Genomic DNA, 27647 nt, shown 5'->3' with positions numbered 1-27647 from the left:
GAAAATATGCAGGAAATTCAGCACCACAGAATGACCAAGGCAGACAGGGCCCTCTGGGTCCCTCTAGCAGTGTTCCAACAGGGCCACCCAGAGCAGGGTGCCCAGGTCCACATCCAGGCAGCTGCTGAAGATCCCCAAGGAGGAGACCCCACAGCCTCCAGGTAGCCTATGCCAGTGCTCCGTCACCTGCACAGCACAGAAGTGCGGCCAGGTGTTCAGAAGGAACCTCCTGTACTCCAGTTTGTGCTCATTGCCTCTCATCCTAGCACTGGCATCCCTGAAAAGAGCCTAGCTCTATCTTTTCCACATTTTCCCTTCAGTTACTTATATATATTGATAAGATTCCTCTGATCCTCCTCCAGGAGGAACAAGCCAAGCTCTCTCAGCCTCTCCTCAAGAAAAAATTAACTGTTGATCCTCTCTCTCAGCACTAACATTACAATCTCTCCATCATACCTCCATAACACACCTTACAAAAACTAGTTCATATTGTACATCTAGCACAGGTCTATGTCTACGCTTATGTCCCAGATTGCATATTCTGCATAAAGAAGCAGAGACTTACTAGCATAACTTCTGCTAACCTCTGCCTTGTGCATGCTAAGAGAAGAAATAGCTAACTTCGAGACATAGCAAAAAAAAAAAAAAAAAAAAAAAAGAAGGGGACTATTGGGTCACAGCTACTTGCCTGCAAGCCATTAGTTGATTTTGTGTGACTGACACAAGGACCGAGGACAATTACTGGGGCTGTTCTGCTCACAAAGAAGCAAAATTGCTTCTGACAAGTTCTTGATGATACCAGGTAAAGGATTCACAGATAAGCCAATAATCACATACAGAAAGAAAGAAGAGTCAAACTCACCCTCTTGTAAGGGTAAAGGGGCTCTCTGGCCATACAGCACTCCCTCTCAAAAAGCAGCCTAGGCCCAAGAACTGCCCTCCCTTCAGTGGCTGGCCCTTACATGAGCCCAGCGTGTCTCTTCCCTGAGCCCATGCCTTCTGGGCACACAGGGAGCACAGGTGCAAACAGTTTGCCTGTGCTCCCTGGGCCAGGCACACCCCTTCACCAGGTGCTCCATCACTAGCTCAAGCCATGACAGTGGCTCTCATAAGCTAAAGTGCCAACCTCCTCCTGGCTGGGACCCATGCAAGACTGATTTGGACAGATATGCCAGTTCAGGCACCAGATGTACAAGATCTTAAAGATTCCCTTATGGAGAGGCCAGGCTATACATAGAAGATTTTTATACTTTAAAGTGTAGAAAGATTAACATCTGAGATTAAATGTTTACCATAACATCTGCAAATAGTAGAGAAAGGTATCAAAGCCATAAAGGGAATGCAATTTCCACAAAAAAGAGTGGGATTTCTCTGATAACATTTTTAAAAGGCAGCACAACAAAACAGCTAATCATTTTAGGCTCCCGGAATAGTCTCTACATATTTAATCCAAATTTACAACAGGGAAAGGAACAGTACTTTAATACCATTGCTTTTTTTCAAGACTACCTTTCTGAAAATGTAATCAAGTCAGCTATTCAAGTGACAGCATTCACCATGGGGAAAAGATAAGTCTTCAGTGAGTGATTAAATTTTGGAGCAACACATCTTGATTACCAGGAAAATAATTTATTACTGGTCTAGGCCAAAGTCAGGAATATATTTATGCCATAGAACAAAAGAAGTAAAAATTATTTTTTCCATCTGTGGTAGCATTTGAAAACTCTAGACCATTTCAGAGAAGAAATTCCATCACAGGGCAGCCACTCACTGACCACCAGACTATCCCTTCATGCCTTTCATAACCATGAGCACCTTCTGCCCACACAGTAGGCACCAAATTTCATTAGTTTTCATCGAACAGGAAACCCATTAGCAAGGCTGTGACTGCACTAGGGACGAGGATGAACCTTTGCTTAGTTCAAATACTCATTTTGTCTACTAAATTAACAGAAATAATAATAAAAGTTCATAAAGCAGTATTTCTACTACTACAAAAAAGTTGACTTCAGTGTCCACTAGGAGTTCTAAAAGCCCACCACACAGATTCATCTGGCTCAAACACAAGCCGTAACAGCTCCTGCTCATGTATGTTCTCATGGAGGTCAGCGTTCCACACATTGCCTTGACAGGGAGCTGGATGAGGATAGCCTGTTCGGGTGAAGTTACCAGTGGGAATGAGGTCATACAAACTACAGTCCATATCACAGTACAAAGCATGGTTATCTTCATCCCAGGTCCTGCAATGAGGATGAGGGTCTGATGTTTCCTTCCAGGTCTCTAGAGCATCTTCCTCCATATAATATAATATTTCATCATTTGTGATTCACCAGTTCCTGTGGTGAACATTACATAGATCATCCACTTGCTTTGGATGGTTTCATACAGTTGTTAGCCCTTACTTATGTCAGGTATATGGTGCCAAAGAACAGCACAAATGATCCCTGCACAAGAGGCATCCTTTTCATTGACATTTGAGGTAAAGAGAAACCTGGCTAAGAAAAAACAACCTAGCTCTAGGCCTCCCTCTGTAGGCTTGTACTGTATTTACTTAGGAAGAGTTAGCCTTAGCCTCTGGAGGTATTGTGTAAGATTTTCAGATCTTCCTGCTTTAATAGCCAATTCATCTTTTAGTTGACCTTTAACAAAGCTCAAAAGAAGAGTTTCCCATAAAATATACACTAGCACTATATAAAACCAACATTAGTTACCATGATCCAGTGTAAAACAATTTATTTCTTATGATTAAACGAAAATTAAAGTTATAACATACTAGGGAGAAAATTATCAATAAGAATGCAAGGTTTCACAGTTTCTACAGTATAATCTATGTTCTCCCTTTGAACTACAATTAGAGAAAGCAACATTTTGTAGTACCAGCAATTTGCACAAAGCTATTATTTACTGCCCTAGCATTCTTACCTGTTCAAAAGTCCATCTACTCTTGCAAAAATCATTTTATGAACTCCTGCTATTCTACCTAATCTTATTGCTTGCTTAAGGGCACATATTTAATATTAGCAAACATATTAATAACAGAATGCTGGAATAAGGCTCAGAGCAAATCGTTTTGACTTTCCTCACCTTGCAATGCATTAAAGATCTCCCTTTTCTGTAAAGCTTTATTACATGCAATTTCTTAGTTTGACTTTGTTTTTAAACACCACCCAGAGTCACTTTCTAACAAATCTCAAAGAACATAAAGGACAAAAGTGAAAAAGAGAAAACACTGAATGAGAAACTCTTATACAAGTAGGCTGTAGCCAGCCCTAGGCATTTATTCATTAGCACATACCTGGGAGTATCCAAGAGCCCCAGGTGTTCTGAATAAGAAAAACAGTCTGAAGCAGTTAATCTTTGGAGGAAATACTCATTTCAGCTGTGTCAGTGTTTGTCCTATTGCCTCTCTAGTTTATCAAATACGTTTTGACTTTCAGTAGTTCAGCTTCAGTATTTTTCCCCTGAATGACCACTTTATTCACCACAGGTGCAGGTAGTTCACATTCATGAGAAAGGCTCAGTCGTGTGAATTGGATCTGGTATAAAAATTCCTGTCAGGATCATAGTTCTGCCTATATGATGTTTACGTTTTTGCAAAAGCTTTAGGGGCAGTATAGCCTAGAAGGTGTTGTAAGAAAAAAGAAAAAGTTTGTTCTATTTTAAGAAATTCATGTACAAGTGACTAGCATTGCTTTTTCTAGGTAAGTAGACAATTCCATTTTATGTAATTTTTTGTTTCTGGTGAGAGCTTTTTTAGAGCTGTACTTTTTTTTTTTAGAACTTATCTACTACTCTTAGAGTAACAGCATGTTCTAACACACTGAGAAGTGATTGAGGATGTTAAGACTTCATGGACTAGGAAATAGAAGATGAAATGGCATAGCTTGTGTTAATATGGTATTAGTGAGAGTAAGATGTGTAACTTATGTGCAGAAAATATAATTGCTCTTTATGCTTGTGCTGTGGCTTATGATCCTGCTTATGTATGTTTTAAGGGAGTCTCCCTTAAAGATATTTTCTTCAAGTTATTGAATGTACTGTGCTACTGCCCGTTAGGATTGATTTTATACAAAGCAGGGGCTTCCAGTCTGCTATGAATCTGGACTATGAATCATTTACATCTTTCCTGTTTAAAATCTGTGCTCTAATTAGTTTTGACTGTGTTTACTTCTAAAGTACTTAGAGAACTTGAGCAAAACCTGTCTATTTGAGCTGAATATTTAGTTCTCTTTTTAAGGAGAGGGTGGAGATGAACATATGTTTTGTATTAATATTTCACTAATGTCTGTCTTTATAATTAAATTGGCTTCAAACATGAAGTTACTGGCTAATGTATATTTCTAGAAACCTGAGTGTCCAAGGTGGAGCTACTTAATATTCTGGGATATTTTCTTGTTGCCTTTACCAGGTCTTTAAAGATACAGACTTTGAATAATAGCCACTAGGAAATATACTCAGATCTAGTAATAGGCCTAATAAACTACTACTGCTGGGAATAGTAGTGACAGTGTCCCACTTGTTTGTGATTTGTATATGCTATTTTTGTTACTGCTTCAGCATTTACTTTCATGAAACTTCTCCCCCCCCCCNAAAAAAAATAAACGCTGCAGTGACCCCAAAATTGCCCCCCCCCCATAAGCTCCAAATGTGGGGATGGGGGGGGGTCCCAATATGTGGGTGGGGGGGCACACATCGCAGCTCTTCCATTCACCCCCCCACACCCCCCAAAAAAAACAATAGTGTAGTTCCCATTAGCCTTAAGATTGTTCTTCAGGCTTGTCATGTGATTTTGATAACAAGTTCAAGCTGAACTTTGTAATTATTGGCTAAATGCCAGATCAGTAGCTTTGAAGTGTAAATCTCCTGTCCTGTTTTTCCAAGAAGTGCAGATGAGCACTGGAAATACAGGTCTACCTTGCCCCTAGAGTACTTTGTAGCATGTCTCAGGGGAGGGTGGCCTGTAGATGAAAACGCTTAATCACCTCCAGAGTGATGCCTTGTGGATAAACAGTATTGCTGCTGGATTGAGGGAGTGTTGGTTGAGTATATAATGAGATCTCTTTGCCCTTGTCTCTCCCTTTATCTATGGAGGCCTATTTTGCCTTGCTGCCCTCAAAGCCTGTCTGAATCTGCTTCCCTTTTATCTATGGAATAACTGTCTTTGCCTGTAATCTGCCTCTTTCTTGCCTGGTTATGCAGGAAGCCTGCAGTGACTTTCCTTAAGCTTTCTAACTGCTTCAATACCAGCATGGCCCTGGGAGACATCTTAATCTGGGAAGTCAAAAAGAGGATACTGGGAGATGGAAGTGCTCTGAAGTTTCTTGATCTGATCTGTTAGAAAGAAGTGGTGGGTCCTCTGCAACCTGCTAATGGGAGTGAGTGCTTGTTGGTCTCTGCAGGTGGCTGTGATGTCTTTTTGAATCCTTTTCATCCTGAAAGAAACATGAACATGAAGTGTAAAGGGTTTCCACAGTGTAAATGAGCTAATTTATACTGCGCTGTTGAAAACACATGAAGAGCCTGTATGAGTGAAACTCATGTTTAGGTTATAAATGTATACGAATGCGTATGCATACACCCATACTCTTTGTATATACACACGCATATGATTTGTAATTTAAGACTCTTGTTGCTGTATTCTTAATTCTGAGATATGACCACCTCTCAACCTAGAGCGTCTTTAAGTAATTAATATTCATTAATTGCTAGGTTTGTAGTGTTCTATATTTCTCATGCTGACATTGTGCGTAATGGCATCAGACTGCGCTGAAATATTGAAAAGGCTCAAAAAAGATGCATTTTCTGTAAGACTTAATTCAAACAGTTTTATATTCCTGCAGCTCTGTTCTGGGTTTCCAAATATGATCTCATGAATTTAAATAGATCAACTACAGTTGATGTCTCTTCTTGATCTATTTGAATTGCTTCTAAAGCTACTGATCATATGCTTTTGTTTCCTCCATGCTGATGGTGCAGCTGCTTGCTCATTAGATGCCTGACTCCTGAGCTTCTGGGATTATTCCATGCCTCTAAAGCTGCTCTGTAACTGGTAGCTCTTGTAAGTAAGAGTTAGTTCCTTCTTGGCAAAGATGTAATCCACACCAGGTTTTTGATGGAAAGGCTCAATTACTCTTTCTTTTAAAGTTATTTGTCAGAAACTGAAGGAATAAAGGCGGGATAATTTCTATTACTCCTAGTGACATTGTCTAACTCTGCTATTAACAGTATTTCTAGTTTAACGTAGTCCCTATTGTCTCCTTCATATGGAAAGGTAAATTACTACTTCTTAAAAATCCATAATAAATACAAAATTCCTATAAATAACATTTTGTAGTATATTTGAACTGATAATTTAGTATTGTTTCTCTCTTCAGTGACTGAGCAAAACTCAAAGCAGTTTCTAAGGAAAGTATGAGTCCATATGCATGCTAGCTGCATGTGTGTTCAAATATATATTACTTAATGCTCATCTTGAAGCATTAAGTGATATTTTTCATTTCTTCTGAATGCTTCTGAGTAATATCTTTAAATTTCTTAAAAATTATCTTATAACCTCAGAAGTACCTACTTATTTGTTTAGTAGTGTATCTAATCTAGAAAGTGCTGTAACTTCCTTTTCTGCCCCTTCTATCATCCTCTTGTGCATTGAACTTCATGTGTGTAGCACCATGCATTGAGATAGAGATGGCTGATCTATGAAAGCCTCTTCTTGCTGCTCTGTACCATATTGAATTTAAGTAACAAACTTTAATTTCCTTGTGATAACTTGCCAGGAGGTGGTTGGAGGTAAACTTCCAAACTTATCCTGCCACAAAGTCCTTTATTAATCCATCCCAAGAAAGGTGATGTGAATGCTGTATGTTCCTTCTCCCTGTGTATGCTGAGGGATTACTCCTTTGCAATGGATCCTGCAACAGTGGAAATACAAGAAAGCAATATAACTTTTCCTTATTATACTTGACACATAAGTAAACACTTTAACTGTGGTAAGTGGAATAGTGTGCTCTTAACCCTTTCCTTGTCAGTGAAGGAAATGCCTTCTTTTTTGCCACCAGACGAAAAGATGAGCACTGCAATAAAAGTATGACAGGAGCATGTTACAGTATGCACTCAGTGAGATGAGAGCAGTAGTTCTTGACTCTCTGTTGGACATACTGCAGTAATGCAAGTGGAAATGTTCTAAAGAAAATTGAAACAAAAGTGTGAGCGAAACTTGGAAAACTTAATGGGCCTCGTTTACAGTGAATAGAGAAAGGAGCTTCAGGGATAACTTTTCTTTATGCTCAGTAACTATTCTTCAGTTTGAGAAGGAAATTACTTTCATGACAACAGTTCAGAATCCCAAATCCTCCTTGCTTTGTTCAATTCCCCTGCTGTATGTTCATAGGACATAAAGGTAGTGTATAAATTGAGTTGCCAGCTGATACTTGCACAACTGTGACAGTTCTCTGTACTGTAGTGAAATGACATTATATGTTACCATTTCTGGCTTTATTCCGAAGTGCATATTACCAATGCAGCATTACTAATTTGCTAAGGAAGGCTTATTATTGCTGTACAAGGATATGTCTGTAATAGCATGTTTCTTTGAAGAATGGGGGAAAAAACAACCAAAACACTATCTTCTGGTGTTGGAGTGTTAGATACACTCTTTATGTCTAAATGTGGTGAGCATATGAATGTGAAATGTAAGAGGAGATTTGCCAAATGCCAATATCTTTATTTCTTTCCCTCCATATGGCTTTGCACTAGCTGCCTCTTGCATTATAGTTTCCATCCTCCTGCTTCAATATCACATTTGAAAGAAGAATCTGTGTTGTTCTAACAGAAGGTATGCATAATATGATTTGCTTATTGAATCAGCAGCATTTTCTTGCACTAAACCTATGCACTAATTTTACTAGGGTCCCCTTTGAGTAGTTGAGCAGGGAGGCTGGAAAGAAAGAAAAGCATTAGCTTTCCTATCTAAATAGGTCTGCAGTGCAGGGTAAACGGCCATGGCAGTGTGACTACGCAGATGCTTTTGTATACATGGCAGAAGAATCATGCAAGTTGCAACTCAATGGTTAGTTGTATTTACACCAATACACAAGATCAGTTTTTATTATTCAAGCCTAAAATATCCCGAGGAGATATGTAAAAACAGGTTATTTTACATTATTGAAAAATATTCAGTCTTACTCTGCCAGATACAGACTGATGCAGTGCTCCAACTGAAGAACAGAAAATACTGTTTCAAATGCCCCAGTACAGAACCAAAGCATATTTAACAGGAGTTTTTTTTTTTGCAAAGAAATACTTGACTGACATAGAACCTTTGTGTAAATACCACAAGTGTAATTTTCTCAGAACCACTTGAATGCTGCATAATTTTCAGTTACTTCCTGGTAATACAAAATTAGTGAAACAGGCCTTATGTATAAAGTACTTAGTCCAGCGGTGACCCTTACTGTGTCTTTCAGGCAATTAGAAACTTAGCAACTGAGTTTGAAGTAAAAGAAGTTATTCAAGTAAATTCAGCTCCAGTGTAACTTGCAAAATAGATATGGCTTTTTTTCCTGAAAAAATCAGCTCTGGTTCTCAGGTAAGTGAAAGCAAATAAGATAAGGTTGTTGTTAAATTCAGCTTGAGAGCTGATTTGTCCAGTCTGTGTTCTTCCATGTGCATTTCTAGCATGAAGAATACTGTAGACTGAGTACTTTGCTCTTATTACACAAATTGTTAGTTTAATCATAGAGGCTACTGGCAGGTGTGATCTTGGTACCTGACGGCAAGTGGCCTGGATGCTTATGCTGAGTTTGGAAATATGCATAAGTTAAAATGGGTAATGAAGGCTTAGCTGTACACAGGGTTTGGTACTAAATCATTTATGATAGAGACTTCCAGGTATTGCAGTACATCTGGAGAATATTTTTTAAAGGAGCAAATAATCAATATTGGCTTTTCGAAGTGGATATGAGGTACTTAAGAAGAGCCATTAGTCTGACTAAACCCTTAAGGTTGCAGGCAATCAAATTGTTAAGGTTGTGGCTGGTTATCACTACAGACTACATTATAAGTAGAGGCAGCAGTGATGTGATGAACTATATTTCTGATTAAAGATTATCTCCTTACTTGACAGCTGGAAAGCAAACACCTAGAATAGTGTTCTGGCTTATGAAATATTGCTGAGATGATGGAATCTGTAGGACTGCAGTGAGAAACTGTCTGTAATGGAGTAACAGGACAGTATCTGGACAGCACTTTATCAGAGCCACAGTTACAGGTTTTGCTGTAAAGCTGGTAGTGTTGCATTTGCATGACTTTGAAAGAAAGACAGAAGCAGGTGGGGAGGGGGAAGGAGGTAACTACTGCATGGAGCTGGCTTGGTGATGGGAAAGCTATTTCATGGGTGCTGTAGGAGTTCTGGTGTCACGTGGAAATGGTCAAGGCATTGCTGGGTCTGGCTGAGCTGGTGGCAGGTGGGGTTGCCCAGGTGTAGAGGGAAACTTGCTTATGGAGTTGTGAGGGGCTTCCAAATCAGCCATGGGTGATTCCCACCTGTCTTTTTAGCAAAGGCTTAGGAGCCTTCCCTGTGAAGGAGCAACACAGGACAGGTCTGTAAGATCTGCTGGTGAGCAACTAATTGTGTGCAACTGTATCTTCTTTTAATTATTACTTTGATCCTGGTGTCTCTTATTCTTGTGTATCATAACTAACTGAATCTTACCTTTCTAAAGGATGATTTTTGTTTGCATAAATGATATGCCTACTAAAATCAGAGTAATCTCAAGTGTGTGCTAGCTGATTATCTTATGCAAATAACATTAAATTAATCTTGGGTAACAACCTAGTTTCATTCTAGGGAATACAGAGATGCAGTTTGAAATGCAGACTAAATGAATTACACCTTAATAAAGTTTGCCTTCACATAGGGCATGGGGAATTGCAGTTTAAGCCAGATAAGAAAGTACAGAATTTCTGTTTCTGTTGTGCATTAAAGATCAGTACAATATCAAAGATAATTGGTGTTTAATGGCTGCTCAGATCTTAATAGAAGAAATAATGATTAGGAGACTTTTCATGGGTGTATGAATTTCGCTGAAATAGAAATGTGGTGCAGTTGTATGATTTCAGTCATATAAAGACATTTCTACAAACTCCTTAATACAGTGTATGTCACTACAACTCACAAGGGCGTGTGTATTATTAGAGGGAAGATGGTTTATCTTGCATATCTAACATCTTTTCTAATTATAGTGTTTAAAGGGTAGATAATAAAGCAGTTACACACAATTGTTTAAAAGCTAATAACCTCCACTTCTGGGATATACGTGCTTTCCTTCTCAGCTAGATAGTGGTGATCATTGTGAGACACCACGATCGCTAGTATATGCATACTGCAAACTAAACACTGAAACTCTACCCACAGACAGATATGTTAATGGTGGATCATTAAATACGAATCAACTCTGTCTAATCTTTCATCTGTTCTCTGGGAACAATTCATTCAGTGTGGTATGACAATGTGTTGAATTGTAATGAGTCACTAAGGGGAAAAAGTGTCTCTGTAAGATGCATGTTGCATTTATGAACAGTGGGTGTATCACTCAAATATCCTTCTATTAACCATAAATATTATTCAGCTCATAGCCCCTGTCTTATTTTCATCCTCTATCCCTTTGTGTTCACATTTAGAGGTCAACAAATTCTAAATTTATGTCTTGGTAAGGAGTTGGTAGTCTTCTGTTAGATAAACTTAGAATGACCTACTCTTTCTTTACTTGGACTACTAGGCAAATGAATGTAGATATCATCAAATACAGCATCAGTTTTGAGAGAGAGGTGTGAGTTGCCCGATTTTGCCACTTCTGTACTGGGGAAATGGAGCTAAAATTAATGTCAAGAACCTCTTGAATCTCAATGCTTCTTGATAAACAGATAATAAGAAGGCAGCAGATGAATTTTCTTCAGCCAAAATGAATTGGGTTTAGAGCATGAAGAAACTACATCCAGAGCTGGGATTGTGGAATTATTTACTCTCACTGTCCCTTCTAGTGTTATTTAACTGGGGCTCTCTACTCCTCCTTGCTCTTCCCTTCCTCTTCTCATTATGTTAGACCTCTACTAAACGATAAGATAAAACAGGATAAAAATGCCTCAGAGAAAGCAAGTTCTGTGCAATTTGATTTTAGCTAGATATGAGTTCTTGTATTTAAACTTAGTTCCTTACTCCTTCTATTATTTCTTGTCAACTGTGACAAAATTTCACACTTAGGAAAGTGCAATAAGCTAGTAAGAATAAGAAACTCAGCTGCAATGAACTCTGTACTTCTCCTGATTTAGCTTAAATTAGATTTAATAGATATAAAATGAACAGATTTTAGGGAATGTCAATTCTGTAACTGCAGTCTTGTTATGGTTGGGTGAGTTAGATGTTCTAGGTGCATGTTGCTAGCAACTGAGATAGCATAAAATTTTCCTACTGCACTCAGGTCTGGCTGTTCCAAGTTCTTTCTACCTCATGTACATCAGAATATTTCAATAAGCTGTCAGTTTTACTGGGAAGAGCAATGTGGGGAGTGCTGAGGCCTCAGATGGCCTTTCACATCATGGGTAGGGCATGAGAGGTGGGCAGATGCCTATGCTTGAACAGGATCTTGGCAAATTTGCCTTTTATCCCAGGCAGCCTCTTGGGATATGGGAGACAATCCCCATCCTAGGTTTATGGATGCATTGGCATCCTGCTCTGCTGCAAGACCTTAACAAGGGGAGGGATTTGGGGAAGAAAGCAAGGCCCATTAAAATACTTTTATTTTGGGTTTCCTGGACCAGTACCAGCAAACCTGCACTATCTTTCAAACAATTCACGAGTTTCTGACCTACCTGATGAAGCAGAACTTTGTAAAAGCCATTGCTATGGCTTATTTTCTGCTCAGGGAGGAATTTTGCATGAGGCAAGATGACTGCAGCAGATCTTGGCATCATACTTCAGAGATACTGGAGTGATGTATCTCCCTTTGCAGTTTCCCATGGTAATTCCTTGGAGTGCAAGAACTTTGTTTCTGGTTGGAAACAAATGTTGTCTGGCTGCAGGGGTTTCTGTTTTGTGTGGTATTTTAACACTGGCAATGCAATCTGTTGGGCCAAGGGGAATTGTCTCACACTCTAAGAATTAAAGCATAGAGCAGCAGAGTTTAATTATGTATTGTCAACTGCACTGAGCACTTGATTCCCCTAAGCTTGAAGATGTGAGAAGTAACAGAGGGTAGACTAAGGTCTTTGCTTAAGTAATGTCTACAGCTGTGTGGGACACATCAGATTGGTTTTTCTGGGTATTTCTGGATCACTTTGAGAGTGACACAAGTCAGGAAGGCTTCTTAATTATTTCCAGCCTTTGGGCATGGAACTGGGGGTGGAGGGATCTTCCCTTGGAGCTTGTGCATTTGCTGTTTCAAGGCTGCAGGTTGGGATGCAGATGTCTAAGGCTAAAATTTGTGATGTTGGAAGTATTTGATGAAAGAGCTGTCCTTAGTTCAAATATTATGGATGTGGTTGGGTGGTCCTTCAGCTTTATTCAGGTGGTCCTAAGAGCATATTTCAAGGCTTCTGACATAATGCAGGAGCAGGAACTTTTCTTACCTGTTATAGATTGCGTAGTCTTCAGCAGTTGGCTTGCAACTATTTGATTCACACAGGGGAGGGCAACTATTTGGTGTTGTCACCTGGGCTAAATGGGTCTGCAGGGGAGTCAGGGGGGTCTTAAAGCCCTGAGGGTGCTGCTAGCACTCAAGATCTCCAGCAACTGTTTTTGTTTGTTTTAATCACAGGTGCTAAACTGTTTGAAGGACCAGGATGCTACCACTTCATCAGCCTTTGAGGAGCTCAGGTTGTACTAAACAGAGGCAGAAAATGTTCTTGAAAGATGTATGGAGTTGTTAGGGCATGAGTATAATACACGTCTGCCACCATTTTTCCCACAAGTCCCTTATATATCTTGTATAATGTGGGATGGCATGGCATGCTGGCTGATGCTAGTATGAGGGCTTAACTTTGTGATATCTTCCCTCTCCCTGAGCCCTTAATTCTAGGCTTGATGACAGCATGGAGTGTGTGTAAGGAGTCTGAATTTGTAAATAAGGTGGGGTTGACTGGATAACAGTTGCTGCTCTAATTCTTTCTAGGTGGTGAAGAGGTCAACAAAAAATTTTGTAGAAGTGTGTATATGAAACAATACAACCTTAAGAAAGTAAAATAGTTCAGGATAAGTACTGTAATATTGATGAGACTAGCTGGATGTTAGTTTTGACAAATGTAAGTTTCTATTATGCTGTGAAGTTCATGCCTATGTACTCCTTTTATCCTCAATCTGAGTTAATCTTCATCACAAATGTAACAACCTGAAGAATCCCCACTGAATCCCTACTGTGGACACAAGCAGAACTGATGTTGTTCAGTGTTGATGGGGAATAGGGAAATTGTGAAGAAAAGAACAGCAGAAATCCACTGCTATGGCAGCTTGTTGCCTGTTTTAAAAGTTGTTTTAGAGAATTTCCATATAGCAACTTAGGCTGAGTGCAAATAAAGGCTGGTCTAGACCTCTATATTCTGTCTCAGTTGTGTAGAGCTAATAAGGGAATGAAGGACTTCTGTAGGACCTAAGAAATTCTATGACTGTGAATTCTGCTGTCAGCCTCTCGTAAGTGTTAAACACTGATTGTGATGTGTATCAAAGTGTTTGTTCACAAAGAAGCTAGCCTATGTTCTCTCAATCTTACTGAACTAATGTAATACATATGTAATATGACATTATGTAGCTTTGAGGTTTAACTTTTGTGATGTTTTTCAAAAGGAAAAATGTGACTTGTTTTTACCAAGTAGCTTCACTGTGATAAAGACAGGAGTGTAACAGTGTCTCAGTAGCTGCTATCCCATTACAAGTACTCTAAGTGGCAATGTGCACATTTTTCAGCAGTTCAGTTGTTGGAAGGGACTGTCTGAAAGTTTTCAGTATTGTTCTTCCAACTCCTTGTTTGGACAGTGAAGACAGGAGATTAACAGGAGATCTTCCCTTTATCAAAGCTGATGTCAGGGAGATATCTGAAAGTAAGCTTAATGCTATTTCAAGATTTAAGTACTATGCTGGTTTCTGTCTTTCATTAAGAATCGTCTATCAGCTGATCAGGGACTTGGCATATCACTGAATAAACATCCTTCTGGAAGGACAAAATCTTCAATTTGTGTCCAAACACAAATATTGTAGTTAAACCAATTATAAAGTCAGCTATTATGACCACAGTTTCTTCTTTGGAGGTAGAATCATTTTATTTATGTAAGCATTTTATTTCTTGCATTTAAAAACATCTTAATTGATCTTTTAAAATGTTGGATTTAACATGCAGCTAACAAAATTGTTAGAGCACAATTGAATACAAGAAATGGAGATATTTGATTAGTGAACTTGCATGAAATATGTGTACGCATTCAAATCTCCTTTCTAAACTTGCCCTTTATGTGGAACAACTCCTCCACATCTGGATTTTTGAAAGTAGTATAATCTTCACAGGAATTTGTAGTGAGCTTGTGAAGCCTCTCACTTTCAGCCCACTGAAGAATATTTTTTCAAATAGTGAGAGAACCATATAACCTGTGGCTTGAGTTGCCTTATACCAAAATATTTAGCTACTGTATGAATTTTCCAGGCTTTGTATATCTAGTTTTCGATTTGTGGATGTAGGTTTTGTGGGGTTGGATTTTCTGGTCTTCCTGCAAACTTTGAACAAACACTTTAGTGGCATTGGAGAGCAGGTTTGTGAAAAATATCTGGCCATGTTCTTATAGGTTCAGCAGAAAAACGAGTGTTGCCATGACTTAAAAAGCTTCTGAAGTTCAGGAGGGTTATAATTTACTTGCTTAGATGTCTTCCTTTGTGGTACTACTGTTCATTGCAGCTGCCGTCCAAGGACCTCCATTATTATAAGCATTAAACTGACTGAAGAAATATTCTTGGCTCTTTGTATTTCTATGGAGTTTGTAACTAAAATGAGTACCAAAAGTCTTTGGGCTTTCACTGCCTTTTTTTTATTTGTATCCAGATACTGTGGGTGAGGGAAACCATGCGACTTTATTGGCATCAAGAAGGCAATGTGATAGAATGAATGGGAGATATTAAGATAAAGGAGGGAATGCTAGAAGTTTGAGCATAAATAGCACAAATGTATACTTAAAGGTGGGGGAGGGAATGGGAAAGAATGGAAAAACAGTGTGTACTATTCTGATCAGATCAGAGTATGTTGCACTTACAGATAACCAGAGCTTCATGGGCAAACTTGATTCAGGATATAGTCAACTTCTGAGTACTTGGCTCATGTTATTATCATAATCTGGATCTCTGTAGGTAACTTTGCTCAGGTAACATTATTGCAGTCTCTTGAATGAGGTCTGTTTATAGACTACTGTGTGCTATGAAATATTATACTCCTACCTAAAGTATGTGAAACCAAAATTGGGCAGAAGTGAAGATGAGAATACAGTATTCTAGAGGTAATAGTTTAATCTACTCTGCTTTTCATGGTTGAATGATTCTTGTTGTTTTTCTTTTTGGATTGAACTATTTGGCATAATTGGAGCTTCTTGTAGTGGGCTTTAAGTTCAGCAGACCTGAATCCAGACTGAACTAATCTAAACCATCTTTTCTTTTGTTAGCTGATGGACTTTGTTCTTTATTTTCCAGTTCCTTCAAAAAACACTTCATGTCCTGAAGAAAAAAACAAGATCTCAGTGAAGCTCAGATTAGGGAGGAGAAAGCTTTGGCATTGTAGGATGAATATGATAAAAGGAGAGTTGTACAAGCATAGATATCAAGAGGTGGTCCAGGGGCAGTCTCATGTGGGTGGCAATCCAGAAGGATCTCAGCAAGTGTGCTCTAAAGTACAGCAAGGCCAAGGAGATGGGCCCCAGGCATTGGCCCATGGTCAGCAGCCTCAGGGGCTAGGCACAGAGCATATCCAGCAGCAGAACCAGTCAGTCCGAGGAGGTATGGCCCCAAACATGGAACCACAGCAAGTGGATAAGGGGCGGGAGGCCCTAGAAGTGACTGTACAGGTGAGGCCTCAGACCTTAAGCAAGGGATGGGAGGCCCCGGAGATGACAGTGCAGGTACGGCCTCAGAAGCTGACCCCAAGGTGGGAGATGCCAGATGTGACTGTGCAGTTGCAGTTAGAGCAGCAGGGCAGAGGAACAGTTCTCCCACAAGTAACTGTGCAGGTGCAGCCACAGGAGAAGGGACGAGGAATGACTGACATCAAGGTCACTGTGCAGATGCACTTTGGCTGTGAGCCGAAAGAGGTGAGCTGTATGCAAAACCAAGGTGAGGAAACATTAGAGAATGGAGAGCAGCAGACCATAAAACAAAACCAGGCAGAGTCAATAGCAAGATCTGAAGGTAAGGAAGAACTGGCTGTGATGGAGCTGGTTCCGTGGGAAGCTCATAACCAAAAGCAGGTTCAAGAAGGAGAGGTGATAAAATTCCAGCATGGGCAGAGCCAAGAAGATAGGAGAGCAGAAGTAATGGAGATGCAACCTGGAAACAAAGCAGACCTCAATGGGGGAGTGGCAGAAGACCAGCTGTATGACCAAAATGAAGAGCAGGAAGAGTTGAAAGCAGGCCTATCACCACAGCAGGAAGGTCAAAGAGATATAGAGATGAGGCAGGGACAAAGTGATGTCCAAGAAGGGCCCAAAGGGGTGACTGAAGATCAGCAGGAAGACCAGGAGCAAGAAGTGCTTAAGAAGCGCCCACGAGAGACTCCAAATTATTTTGTCTCTATACCGATAACAGATGACCAGGTATTTTTAATTAGTTTTTCCAACAAACTGTAAAAGCTTTAAATAAGAGATTTTTTTCTTGTTTCTAAGCTTGTTAAGAAACATAGAATAGTAAGACTTTGCTACACTACCTGATGCGATGAAAAGTAACTCTGAGAGTTGTCATTTTATTCTCAAAGGTCTGATTGGTAAGTCTCTGCAGTACTGTCATCTATTCTGTAATATTTTTTCTAAAAGAATGCAGTGGCTTTCACCATCTTGACTTGTCCCTTCCTGCACTAAATACAGCTTTAAAACAATGCAATGAAGACTGGAATTTGTCTGCCTCCTTCCCCACTGAATTTGAGTCATCATAATATCATAGAAAGGCTTAGATTGGAAGAGATGTCAAAGCCCACCCAGTCCCACCCCCTGCTGTGGGCAGGGCTGCCACCCACCAGCTGAGCTGCCCAGAGCCCCATCCAACCTGGCCTTAAGCGCCTCCAGGGATGGGGTACCATAGCTTCTCTGGGCAGCTGTGCCAGCGCCTCACTGCCCTCTGAATAAAAAATTTCTTCCTAACATCTAACTTAAATCTCCCTTCTTCTAGTTTAAAACTATTCTCCATTGTCCTGTAACTGTCTGCCCATATAGGAAGTTGGTCCCTCTTCTGTTTATAAGCTCTCCTCAAGCACTGGAAGGCTACAGTGAGATGTCTCTGGAGTCTTCTCTTCTCCAAGATAAACAAGCCCAACTCTTTCAGCCTTTCCTCATAGGAGAGGTGCTCCAGCCCTCTGAGCACTTTCATGGCTGTCCCCTGAACCTGCTCCAACAGCTCTGTATCTTTCTTGTGCTGGGGACCCCAGGCCTGGATGTAGTACTCCAGATGGGGCCCCACAAAGGCAGAGTAGAGGGTGATAATCGCCTCCTGCTCCCTGGAGCCTCTAATCTGTAAAAAGATAGCACATGAAAGACTGACTGTGTTAATTTTTCTTGAAGACTGTATAGCCACTGCTTGTCAGGAGGGATTTATTTGCACATGGGCAAGGCCTGGTAAAGTGGTAAGTTTTAATCCTTAATGCTGCATCAAAGAACTAGAACTCTGAATAGGTAGTTTTCTTGAGATATAAATGAATGTTGAATATAAAATTTCTTTATGCTTAATGTAAAAAAAAAAAATCCTCAGACCCCCCTTTTTGATGCAGATCAGGATACATTTGGCCTTTGGGGCTGCAAGAGCACACTGCTGGCTCATGTCCAGCTTTCTGTCCATCAGGATCCCCGAATTCTCTGCAGGGCAGCTCTGAGACAGTTCTCCAAGTCTGTATCTATATCTGGGATTGCCTTGACCCAAGTGCACTTTGCACTTGGCCTTGTTGAACCTCATTAGGTAAGTGGAGGATGAGAATTTTCTTGTAATTTTCTTCTATTACAGAAAAGGAGATGTTGATCTATTCTCCTCTTTTACCCTCAAACTTATCCTGAAACATTAAGTAGACAGTTAATTCCAAGAAGCCACAAGTAGAGTGTGCATGCTTATATTTCATCCATGTATATTCTGTGATTTAAATGTTTCTAAAGTGTTGAGAAAGCAACAGATTTTTTCACCTTCACATTGTTAAACAGCAACAAACAGCAGAAACAACCAGAAGTATTTTTTTCTAGAGGTTTTGTGAGAGTTCTAAAATGTTCCAGTTACTACAGATGGTATTTCTGAAATTTGTCAAGATAGCCTTGCAGTACTTAAATATGTCGTGCAATGTCTTATGATACAAAAATACTGTGAGAGCTGGAGACAGATTTTGCACTTTGCTCTGTAACTACTTATGTAGTACTGATTTGGAGCCTCTAACTTTGGGGACTGGACTAGATGATCTCCAGAGGTCCCTTCCAATCCCTACAATTCTGTGAACTTCTCATATCCTCGTGCATTTTTCCCTTTTTAATGTAAGGGAGAAGACTTAGCTTACCTTGAGCTCCTCATCCCTTTTCAGCTGGTATGAGTTTTGAAGCTCATGTAATCTTCCGAAAGACAAACACAATGCTTCGTTCCCAAAGTTGGTATCTCTACTGGGAAGTCATCCACCATTCAGCCTTCCATATACAATTGACTTGCTGACAGCAATATCTTAGTTTCTCAGTGTGCAAAAGCATATGGAGCTCTCATGCTCTGTACTAGCATTCACCATGCTCCCCTCATCCCCTTCTTGACCCCGCACTGTGCACACAAATGTACTATGAAGAGGAAATGGAGACAAGCTTTGAGTTGGAAATACTAAAAAAAAAAAAAAAGGGGGGGGGGCATTACACTTGCTAGAGGGAAGTCACGATTTGAATCACTAACTGCTCTGTCCTGGCTAGCATGAGTGGAACTGAGAAACAGTTTTAGTGTGAACTATTAATATTAATATTTATAATGAATATGCATCTTGAGATCTTTTCCTGCAAAGCAAATGTAAAAGGCAAAATCTGAATGTTAATCTTGTAGATGTGGAAAATATACCTCTTGACCACCAGCTTCTGCATTAGCTCATGGTATTCTTTCCAATGAACAAACTGATATTGTTTGTTGCAGACCCCCACTTTTTTTTAGCTTAGTCTCCTATACAGTATTTAGGGCAATTGTATTTAGAGTTCCGAAATGCAACAATTAAGTAGGATGACTGTCCTATTGTACATCTTTTTCATTTTTTCCTCAGTGTGAGAAGCTGCAGTACAGTGGCTTGCTTTGTAAGGCTTTTGAGTTTGTTTTCTACCACAGTTAAGACTAGAAACTCTCATGTTTGTGTTAGGCGAGATGTCAAAGGTGCCTTCCTCTTCACAGGCAATTATTTGCTTTGTCTTTGTCTTGAATGAAATAATTGCTGAAGGTTATCTGGGGGATGGCCCCATAACTTTCAGTTATTCCTACATATGACTCTTTCGAGAGGTGAACGAAAGTGCAGAGCGCATTAGGAAGATAAATTCCAGGAAGGGAAAATAACTGTGTAAGCTGGAAGACAATGCTGGCAGAGGAACAGATGGGTATGCAGTGGGCAAAGAATAAATTGAGGCTGGAAACTAGAAAGTTTCCTGCCATCTGAGGAATGAGATCATGGAACAGCTTGAAAGGACGTGAATGCTTAACTTATTCTGCTATTTTTAGTGGGATTTGAGTGTCCTAATATATGGCCTGTGACCACATTCTCTACAGTTCTGAATGTCACTTCCTCCTTTCTCCTTTTGTCAGTCCTGCCCTCCCAGATTTCCTTGGTTTTACAGCAGCTCTGGTAATCTGGCAGCTCTGATGGCTCTGGCTAGTTACTCTGCCCAAGGTATTCCTAGTTTATGCTCCTTTTAAGTGCCATCTTCAACAGTAGCAGTTAGTGACAGCCCTGGGTAAGGGTCTGCATGAGGGAAACACTGAAGGGTAAGGACCCTCTTGCCAGTGCTGTAGGTTTGGTATTTGTATATGGGGGGTGTAGGAATGTATACATAAGTATATCTAGTATTTGTTAACAATTCTAGTTGCTTTTGCCTCTAAAACAGAGGTTTCTAACCCCAATGTAAAGGAACATAAGGCATGCTTTTCCTAATATACTGTAGTCCTTGGAGTTGCCCACAGCAGAGATTTAACTAATAGCATCTTTAATTCTACCCAGAATACTTCATCTAATTATTTTGAGAGCTCCCCTGATGACAGGGCTGAGGGCTTGTCTGTGTTTTCTTCCTTTTCAACTGGACAAAGGAAAATCCCTGTTGCAATCCTGGTGGATGCTTCCGCCCTTTCCTTCTGTGTGTAGTAGGGCTTCAGGTGGCAGGATGCCAGCTTCCAGCAGTGGGCTAGGGTGGATCTTACTTTATAGTCACAAACTTCAGTGTTCTTACCAGTGTTTCCTTTCTGTCTCCCACACCAAATAAATAAAGCAATCCCATTAAAAGCGTAGCATTATAGGAAAATGTTACAAACTGATTCACCAAACCCCACCAAAGCAAAAAGGTGCAATAATACTTCTCTTTTCCTACTAGAGAAAAAGCAGAAAGCTCTGCACATGCTTTTGTGAAGCCTACCCACTGACAAAAAGTGGTGAGGAAAATCATGAAAACTGCTTTGCAACCATCAGGTATCTCTGTGAAGGAGTTTCACTCAAGTTTGACTTCTCAGTTGTCTGAGCCTCAAACTGAGGAGGCAAAAAGGTCATCTTTCAAGAGTATTCTTGGAAAGATTGTAGAAGAGAGGAGTGTGAGACTGTCTTGTGGAACTGTTGGCACTACTCAACCTGTTCTGTTGAAGTAAAGGCTTCTAGCTTGTGTGGTCAGATATCTTGATTCCTGCTGTTTTCAGGATCTAGGCAAATATGCTGCAAGTAGCAGGCAATAATAAATTGTTCCTCAGTCACAGTAGGAAATGTCTTAAGAGTCATTTCAATCATGTTTTTATCATAGTGATAAATGTCTTATCAGTCTGGACTGAAAGTTTACTGTTCATATCTTCAGATAGATTCTCTTAATTGGATCTGGCTTTATCCTGATATTTATCAGGAAATTACACTAATTTATTCTGCTGCACAGGTTGTGATTCTGTTCACTGGACTGCACAACTGCCAAAGCTTTATGTAGAAAGATTGGGAAACAAAAACATTGACCCAGCTGTTTCAACCTATGCAAGAATTAAGAGTTCTAACATATGTGAGCATCTGGGCATGCAAGCCAGCACGTGCTCACTGAAATAATCTGAAAATCCTCAAATAGCTGTAATGATGTCTTATTAAGATACAAGGTGCTTATTCCTTGAGTGATTGAATTCTTTTCCCACCTGCCTTTTTTTGTGATTTGCTTCTAAAACTTAACAGGCTGTAATGAAAAACCTTTCTTTGCAACCTACAGTTGGAGCCACTTGGGGAAAATGCATGGATAGACTCAGAAGAGCCATGCAGTTCTGGAAAACATCAACTTGGACAACAGCATGTTTGCTGAACTGATTTACTTTGCTTGCTGTTAGCTTCCTCTTGGGAAGAGACATCAGTTTAATCTGTGATCAAACTTGTAATCAGAAAATGGCATAAGATTAATTATGGGAATGCTATTCAATTTCCACAGTCTATTAAAGAACTGACTACTGCATGAAAATAGCATTAATATTTACACACTGCTGTGAGTTTTATTCAAACATGCTTAGGGTCAGATCCAGACCTAGCTTAAGATCTAGGGTGCTGGCTCATGTGAGAGCTATGAATTTAGCCTGCAAGCTTAAAAAGGGAAAACAGATCAATACATTTGTGAAAAGCTAAGCTAGGAATTGAATCTGAATGTTTTATGATAGATCTTTGGGGGTGTGGGGCTGGATTTTGGTTTTGCAGTTTGACTCAAACTGGACCTGCATTCTTGTGTGTGAGGCTACAGCTTTCTCCATTATAATTTTTTTTCCTGCAGTACCTGGGCACTCCAAAATGACATTTTACTTTCCTTTCTCCTGTTTACTGCATTGCAGATTTTGGATAGAATTGAAGATGTCCAAGAGCTCATATTCACAAAGGAGCCTGACTTGTCGAGAGCTTTCCTTCCTGTTCAGACCATGCACCTAACTGTAATAGTTGCTCACCTGGGAACAGAAGAAGAAGTAAAAAAGTAAGAATTCTGCTGAATTCAAGTGCAGTTAACTAATCTGTAAATGTGATAACCTTCTTTCTGTTGTGAATAATAACTTTAATAGGGCATACCCAGTTTCTTTCTTAGGATTTTCTGATCAGTTTCTGGCTTGTTTTCTTGACACGTGGTGAGAAAAGTTCTTTGCAAAAGCTAGATGGGATGCTTCAGGGTTTGAAATTTTGTGCATCTGTCATGGGGGGGGAGAAGGCAGCATGGCTGTGAATGGAATTACTGCTATGTTGTTTTTACCATAAATTAACTCAATAAATGTAAATTTTTCCAAATCTGTTGCCTATTGAGAAGCCCCAGTTTTCAGATCAGCCATGCTTGTATCAGCTGGAAAACGTTAACTGATAGGTCATGTTGCAGTAAGGAAAACAAAAGTCTATCTAGTTCCTTTTCAAGCTCCACTCATTTAATTCAAGCTGGGAATTGTTAGTGGGGTCCTCTGAGTCATGATGGGCATAATGGAAGAGGACTTAAGAAAACAGCCCCATGGTCAGAAAGCAGCTAGACCAGATGTCAAAGTGGGCAGAATATGCTGGAGTTTTTCCTCTAAGCCTTTTGAATTGGGCATGAGGAGGCCCTTTCCCACTGGCGATGGTGTTGCTTGGTAGAGGTGCGAACTTGCACAGAGCATCTCTTTCCCCAGGGGCCTCTCCACACACTGTGGGTGACAACCCTGCCCATGGCAGGGGGGTGGAACTGAATGATCTTTAAGGTCCCTTCCAATTTAAGCCATTCTGTGATAAGCAAGGAAATGGCAAAAAAGATTAAGGCCTTAATATCATGCCAGTGTAACACAGGACAGAAAGCAGGATGCCTGGACATAAAGGAAAATGCCTTGCTACAAGGAAGCTTTCTTTTAAACAAACAACAACCAACAAAAAAGTTAAACAGAAAAAAATATCTGAAAGGTAGAGATGGCTGAGCAGGTCTAAGATGCAAATGCAAATGACAGATTTGTATATGCCTTATTTTAAAGTGACCTGGTTTACTGTTCATTCAAGAAGCTTTTGGGAGGACCTAAGGGAAAGTAGAGGAGAACCTTTATATAGGCTGAGAAGTCTGTGTGTGAAAGTCACTATGTACAGTAATTTAGTAATAAAAATCCCTGCCAGTGTTGCTGACTGGGCAGGCCCTCATCCAAGAGGATAGGAAACTAGAGGAGAGCAGCAATCAAAATGGGAATCAATCAGTTGGAGAGGTGAGTGAAGCTAAGTAGTGTTAATGAACTTAAGACTGAATGTGTGCCTGTAATACAGAAATAATGGGCATACCTAATGAAAAGCGGATCTTACTTGCCAAATGCTTTTCATCCTTTATCTTCTACCTAGCTGCAGTTCAGTGGCTATGGCTCTACGTAGCCATGTGAAAGAAAAGACTGCCTTAGTTGTTAAGCCAAGTATTTATCTACTCATGCTAATAGCATTGCTGAAACTTACAGCAGGAGGAAGGCATTTTCAGAACTCATGACACAAGCTCTTCCAGAAGATCTTAATAGTGGTTTGGACACTACAGCCAGTGTACAAAGGGCCAGGTTATTTCTGCTTGTTATTAAGTTGGAGGAAGGAAGATCCTCTACAGAGAATTCATTTCTTTTCCACACCTTCAGTGCTGTCCTCAGAATTTTCATTTGCACAATCTCCAGGAGTCTCAAGAAGCAGCAGCTCTTATGTAATAGCTGATATCAATATGGTAGTCGGGACTGGTCATAATGCTGACTGTTGTAGGCCAAAATGACCTTGGTATGCATGAAATACTTTCCAAAGAGGATCATGGCACAGAACTTGTGCCATCTGGATTGTGCTGCTGTTTTCCTGTTTGGATAAGGTAATACAATAGTAAGATTATTTTTTTAAATAACGAAGCAGTGTAGTCCAAACTTCTAGGTGTAATGATAAAGTAAACTCAGGAAACAGCAGCCTACAGACTGGTTTCCTGTGATCCTCAGTTGCACGGTATTTTGTTATATGGATAAGGCATTACTGGGAGGCTTCTGCTCAGACCCTGGGCTTGAAGTCTGACAGGATCCCTTTTACAGAGGTACCTGTAGCACTTCAGTGGGTATTATGTTACTGAAAGACATGACGTTCACTTTTCAGAAACCAGTTAGTTAAATTTTCTTTGAATGTTTAAGCAAAATGGTTGAAGTATTGTCTTTTGGTAATCCACTTCTTCAAAGATTTATGTGCACAGCAAGGTGCGTGTCAAAACTTAGTTGAAATGGGACTTAGAGCTCCCACCATAACCATCACTTTGTTTTAATAACTGTCCTTGAATACTGAAATATAATGGAGATGAATGTTAAATGTACTGCAGCCGGAAACATGGATTTATTTCAGTTTAAGAATAAAAGTAGTGAACTGGTTGAAAATTGCAATGACAGAGGTTTAAATTTCATGACAAATATAAGTCCAATTTTATCCCTTTGACTGCTTAGCAGTAATGTATTTGCGTAGACATTTCTGGCATGTTAATGACTTGAACATTCACTTTTCCAGCAAAATTCATTTCTACTGTATAAACTGAAATTGAAGGTATTGAAAGACATAATTTACTTAATGCCTGTGCAAAGGTATTTGCACTGGAATATAGTGCACCTGTTACATCTTGTATAGTGCTACAGAGTGGCCAAAAGCAGGTATATTATGTAATATTAAAAATGTAAGTATTTCCACATGTATGTCAGATTTCTATCAGAAAACAGTGGGCTTAATTTTTTAAGGGCTGTTCTGGCACTGAAGCAAAGCAAGACCAAAGTGGATGCCATTTTGCAGAGTAAAGAACTTATTATGAAATTTCATGGGATTGGACAGTTTAACAATCAAGTGATATATGTGAAAATGTCAGAGGAAAACCAGAAAATGCTTTCCAGAATTGCAGGTAAGTGCTTGATCTGACTCTTTACTACTTGTGGTAAACTAATCTGCAGAGTCCACATCTATAAGTGCTGGCCTGAGATGTTGTGCTTGTCTATGATGTGTTGCCTTTCCTTTGCCTCTTTCTTAAATATTTAATATGAAGTTGATAGCTGCAGAAGAGGCTGAGAGCAAGTTCTGTGTTCTAATTTGAGACAGATGAGAAGCACAGGCACTTGACTTGTCAAGACACAACAGCAAGGCTACTCCAGCAGGCCCTGCAGTATAGATCTTGTGGCCCTGTGATGTACATAGGTTTTCAAAGCGAAACCTCAATTTTGGGGCCTTATCTATTCTTATAAACTGAAAACCTTGTGAGTATTGACCTCACTTGAGTTTTGAAGTACTTCAAATTAGGGCATGCATGAAATCGTTATTACTGCTGGGACAGGATGCGACAAACAGCAGTGTTTGCATGAACATATGTACTACCAGCATATCAATCTTTGCTTCCATTGTAGAGGGTAGAACTGAAGTACAGGAGTGGCTTCTGTCCCCTATTCTAAAATTCCAAAGCAGCAATGGGTTCACAGATGTTCCCGTTCTTAACTGCTTACCTTCAGCTGAACGTGTCATCTGAAGGGTTTGATGCTCCCCCCCTTTTCTCCAGCCTTCTGTTCTTAGGAGCTGGTTTAGCCTGCAATGCAGAACCCACTCTGTATCCTGGGCTTCAACTTCCAACAGAGCAGAAATAATCAATATATGCTTTTTGTTTGCAGAAGGAAGCATAGTTCAACTAATGTTTCTCAAAAAGGCACATAGCACAAAGACACTGTGATCTTCAAAGGATATGTTGTCTTTTTCAGAATAGTCTGTTTTCTCTTTAAGGCTGCTTTGTCCCTACTCGAGTTCCTAGCTTTGACAATTAGTTGTGTTCTCTTCTCCTATTTATTTTTCTCTTAGTAACCAGTGTTGCTAGTAGACAGAAAATGCCTCTCAACATCACCAGGTTCTTTGCATCAGCTAAATGAACCACTTCACTGCCCATTACCTTTTGTTCAACTTTAGCATTCTTTCCCCTTATTGTTCCCTTCCTAGTAGGGGTAATTTTAACTCAAAACAGCTGTGCTTCTGTTGAAAGTAGTCTGACATTGTCCATACTTGTTAGGTTAGGTCCTCAACAAACTTCTCCATGCCCAGACTGTTTCTTCTAAAGTCTATTTGACCCAAAATAATCTGGTCTGAAAGACAACTAAGTGGAAGGTGTGTGATGTAGTTTCCTCTGAGATTAGTTTTTGTCCATGCCAGGCCATGAGATATGTGCTTCAATACCATTGAAAAAAGGGACTGTTGAACAGTTTTGTTGCAGCCCCATCCTAGTGCTTTCCTCTTTCACTTTTGAAAGATGCAGAAGTGAATGCCTCCTCCTTTCTCTTGACTATTGCTGTTTTTCCCCCTACTCCATTTTGCTTTACTTAGGGTTTTATTCCTAATGAATCATAGCATAAATGATCAATCTTTATCATGCTATTTTAGCAACAGCAGAAATATTTAAATTTGGTTTTGCAGAATGTGTGTTATGATGTTCTTCTATTTTTTTTTAACGGATATTGGAACTGCATTAACACTGAAAATCATTACAATAGTTGGTGTCTTGATTACTTCCTTATTCCTTGCTGTTCCCTGCCTGGGTCACCTCCGTCTCTAGGATTCTGTAAACCCAGGGTCTACCCTTTGATCTGAACCCCTTTCCAGATAAACTGGAGAAGAATAATTTTGATTGCAAACCACAGGAATACTTCATCAGTACTTGCATCTGTTTAACGTAGTATGATTGTTCACTGATTGCCTGAAATACTTCCTTGGCTGAGAGACAAGGTGCCAGCTTTCAAGCTGTTAACTCTGTCACCAATGGCTTTGCTATTCAGGGAGGTGTAACTTCCAGTGTTTCTCTTTCTGCACAGTTTCTGTCCATTTCTAGAACTTAATGAGTCTGGGGATTATGTAAATATGTAGCGAATTGCATCATTTTAAATACATCTGCAAATGTTTGTCCAGTTTTATTCTCCCTTCCCCCCTCAGCATAGAGTTAATAGTTATGTAATGAGTAGGGATTTTTTTCCTAATTTTTAATCAAAATTTTTAGTTGCTTGTGGGGTAGGTGTGGATTATCAAATGTTGCCTTGTAGAGCAGCTTGATGGAAAATGATTTGACTGGCAATGGTCAAGCCACTCCTGCCAGCTGCCTCTGCCTCATTGTGCCCTCATCAAATTGTTGAAATTATCAATAACTTGTCGACAGTTCAGCCTGTTTCAATGGAGTTTTCAATCCTCTGAAGTGTTCCTGGGTTTTAGAAAAAATGTTTGGCTGTT

At 39.8% G+C, this 27647-nt stretch overlaps 1 protein-coding gene across 2 annotated transcripts in view; it reads left to right on the top strand.

Annotated features, from left to right (window-relative positions):
* LOC110394069 overlaps positions 3504 to 27647 on the top strand; it is a 38161-nt gene continuing 14017 nt past the window's right edge. Inside the window, exons 1-5 of one of the 2 annotated variants that reach the window (XM_021387697.1) lie at positions 3504 to 3701; positions 12810 to 12868; positions 15713 to 16827; positions 22256 to 22392; positions 25142 to 25299. In XM_021387697.1, coding sequence (XP_021243372.1) covers positions 12835 to 12868; positions 15713 to 16827; positions 22256 to 22392; positions 25142 to 25299 — 1444 coding nt within the window. In that variant the 5' untranslated portion in view covers positions 3504 to 3701; positions 12810 to 12834. The remainder of the gene's footprint in view (positions 3702 to 12809; positions 12869 to 15712; positions 16828 to 22255; positions 22393 to 25141; positions 25300 to 27647) is intronic. The other variant, XM_021387698.1, reaches the window with a different exon arrangement.

This window comes from Numida meleagris, chromosome 2 (genome assembly GCF_002078875.1).
Source record: "Numida meleagris isolate 19003 breed g44 Domestic line chromosome 2, NumMel1.0, whole genome shotgun sequence".
Taxonomy (NCBI): domain Eukaryota; kingdom Metazoa; phylum Chordata; class Aves; order Galliformes; family Numididae; genus Numida; species Numida meleagris.
The sequence above is the reverse complement of the archived record's forward strand: the minus strand, read 5'-3'. Positions and strand labels throughout refer to the sequence as shown.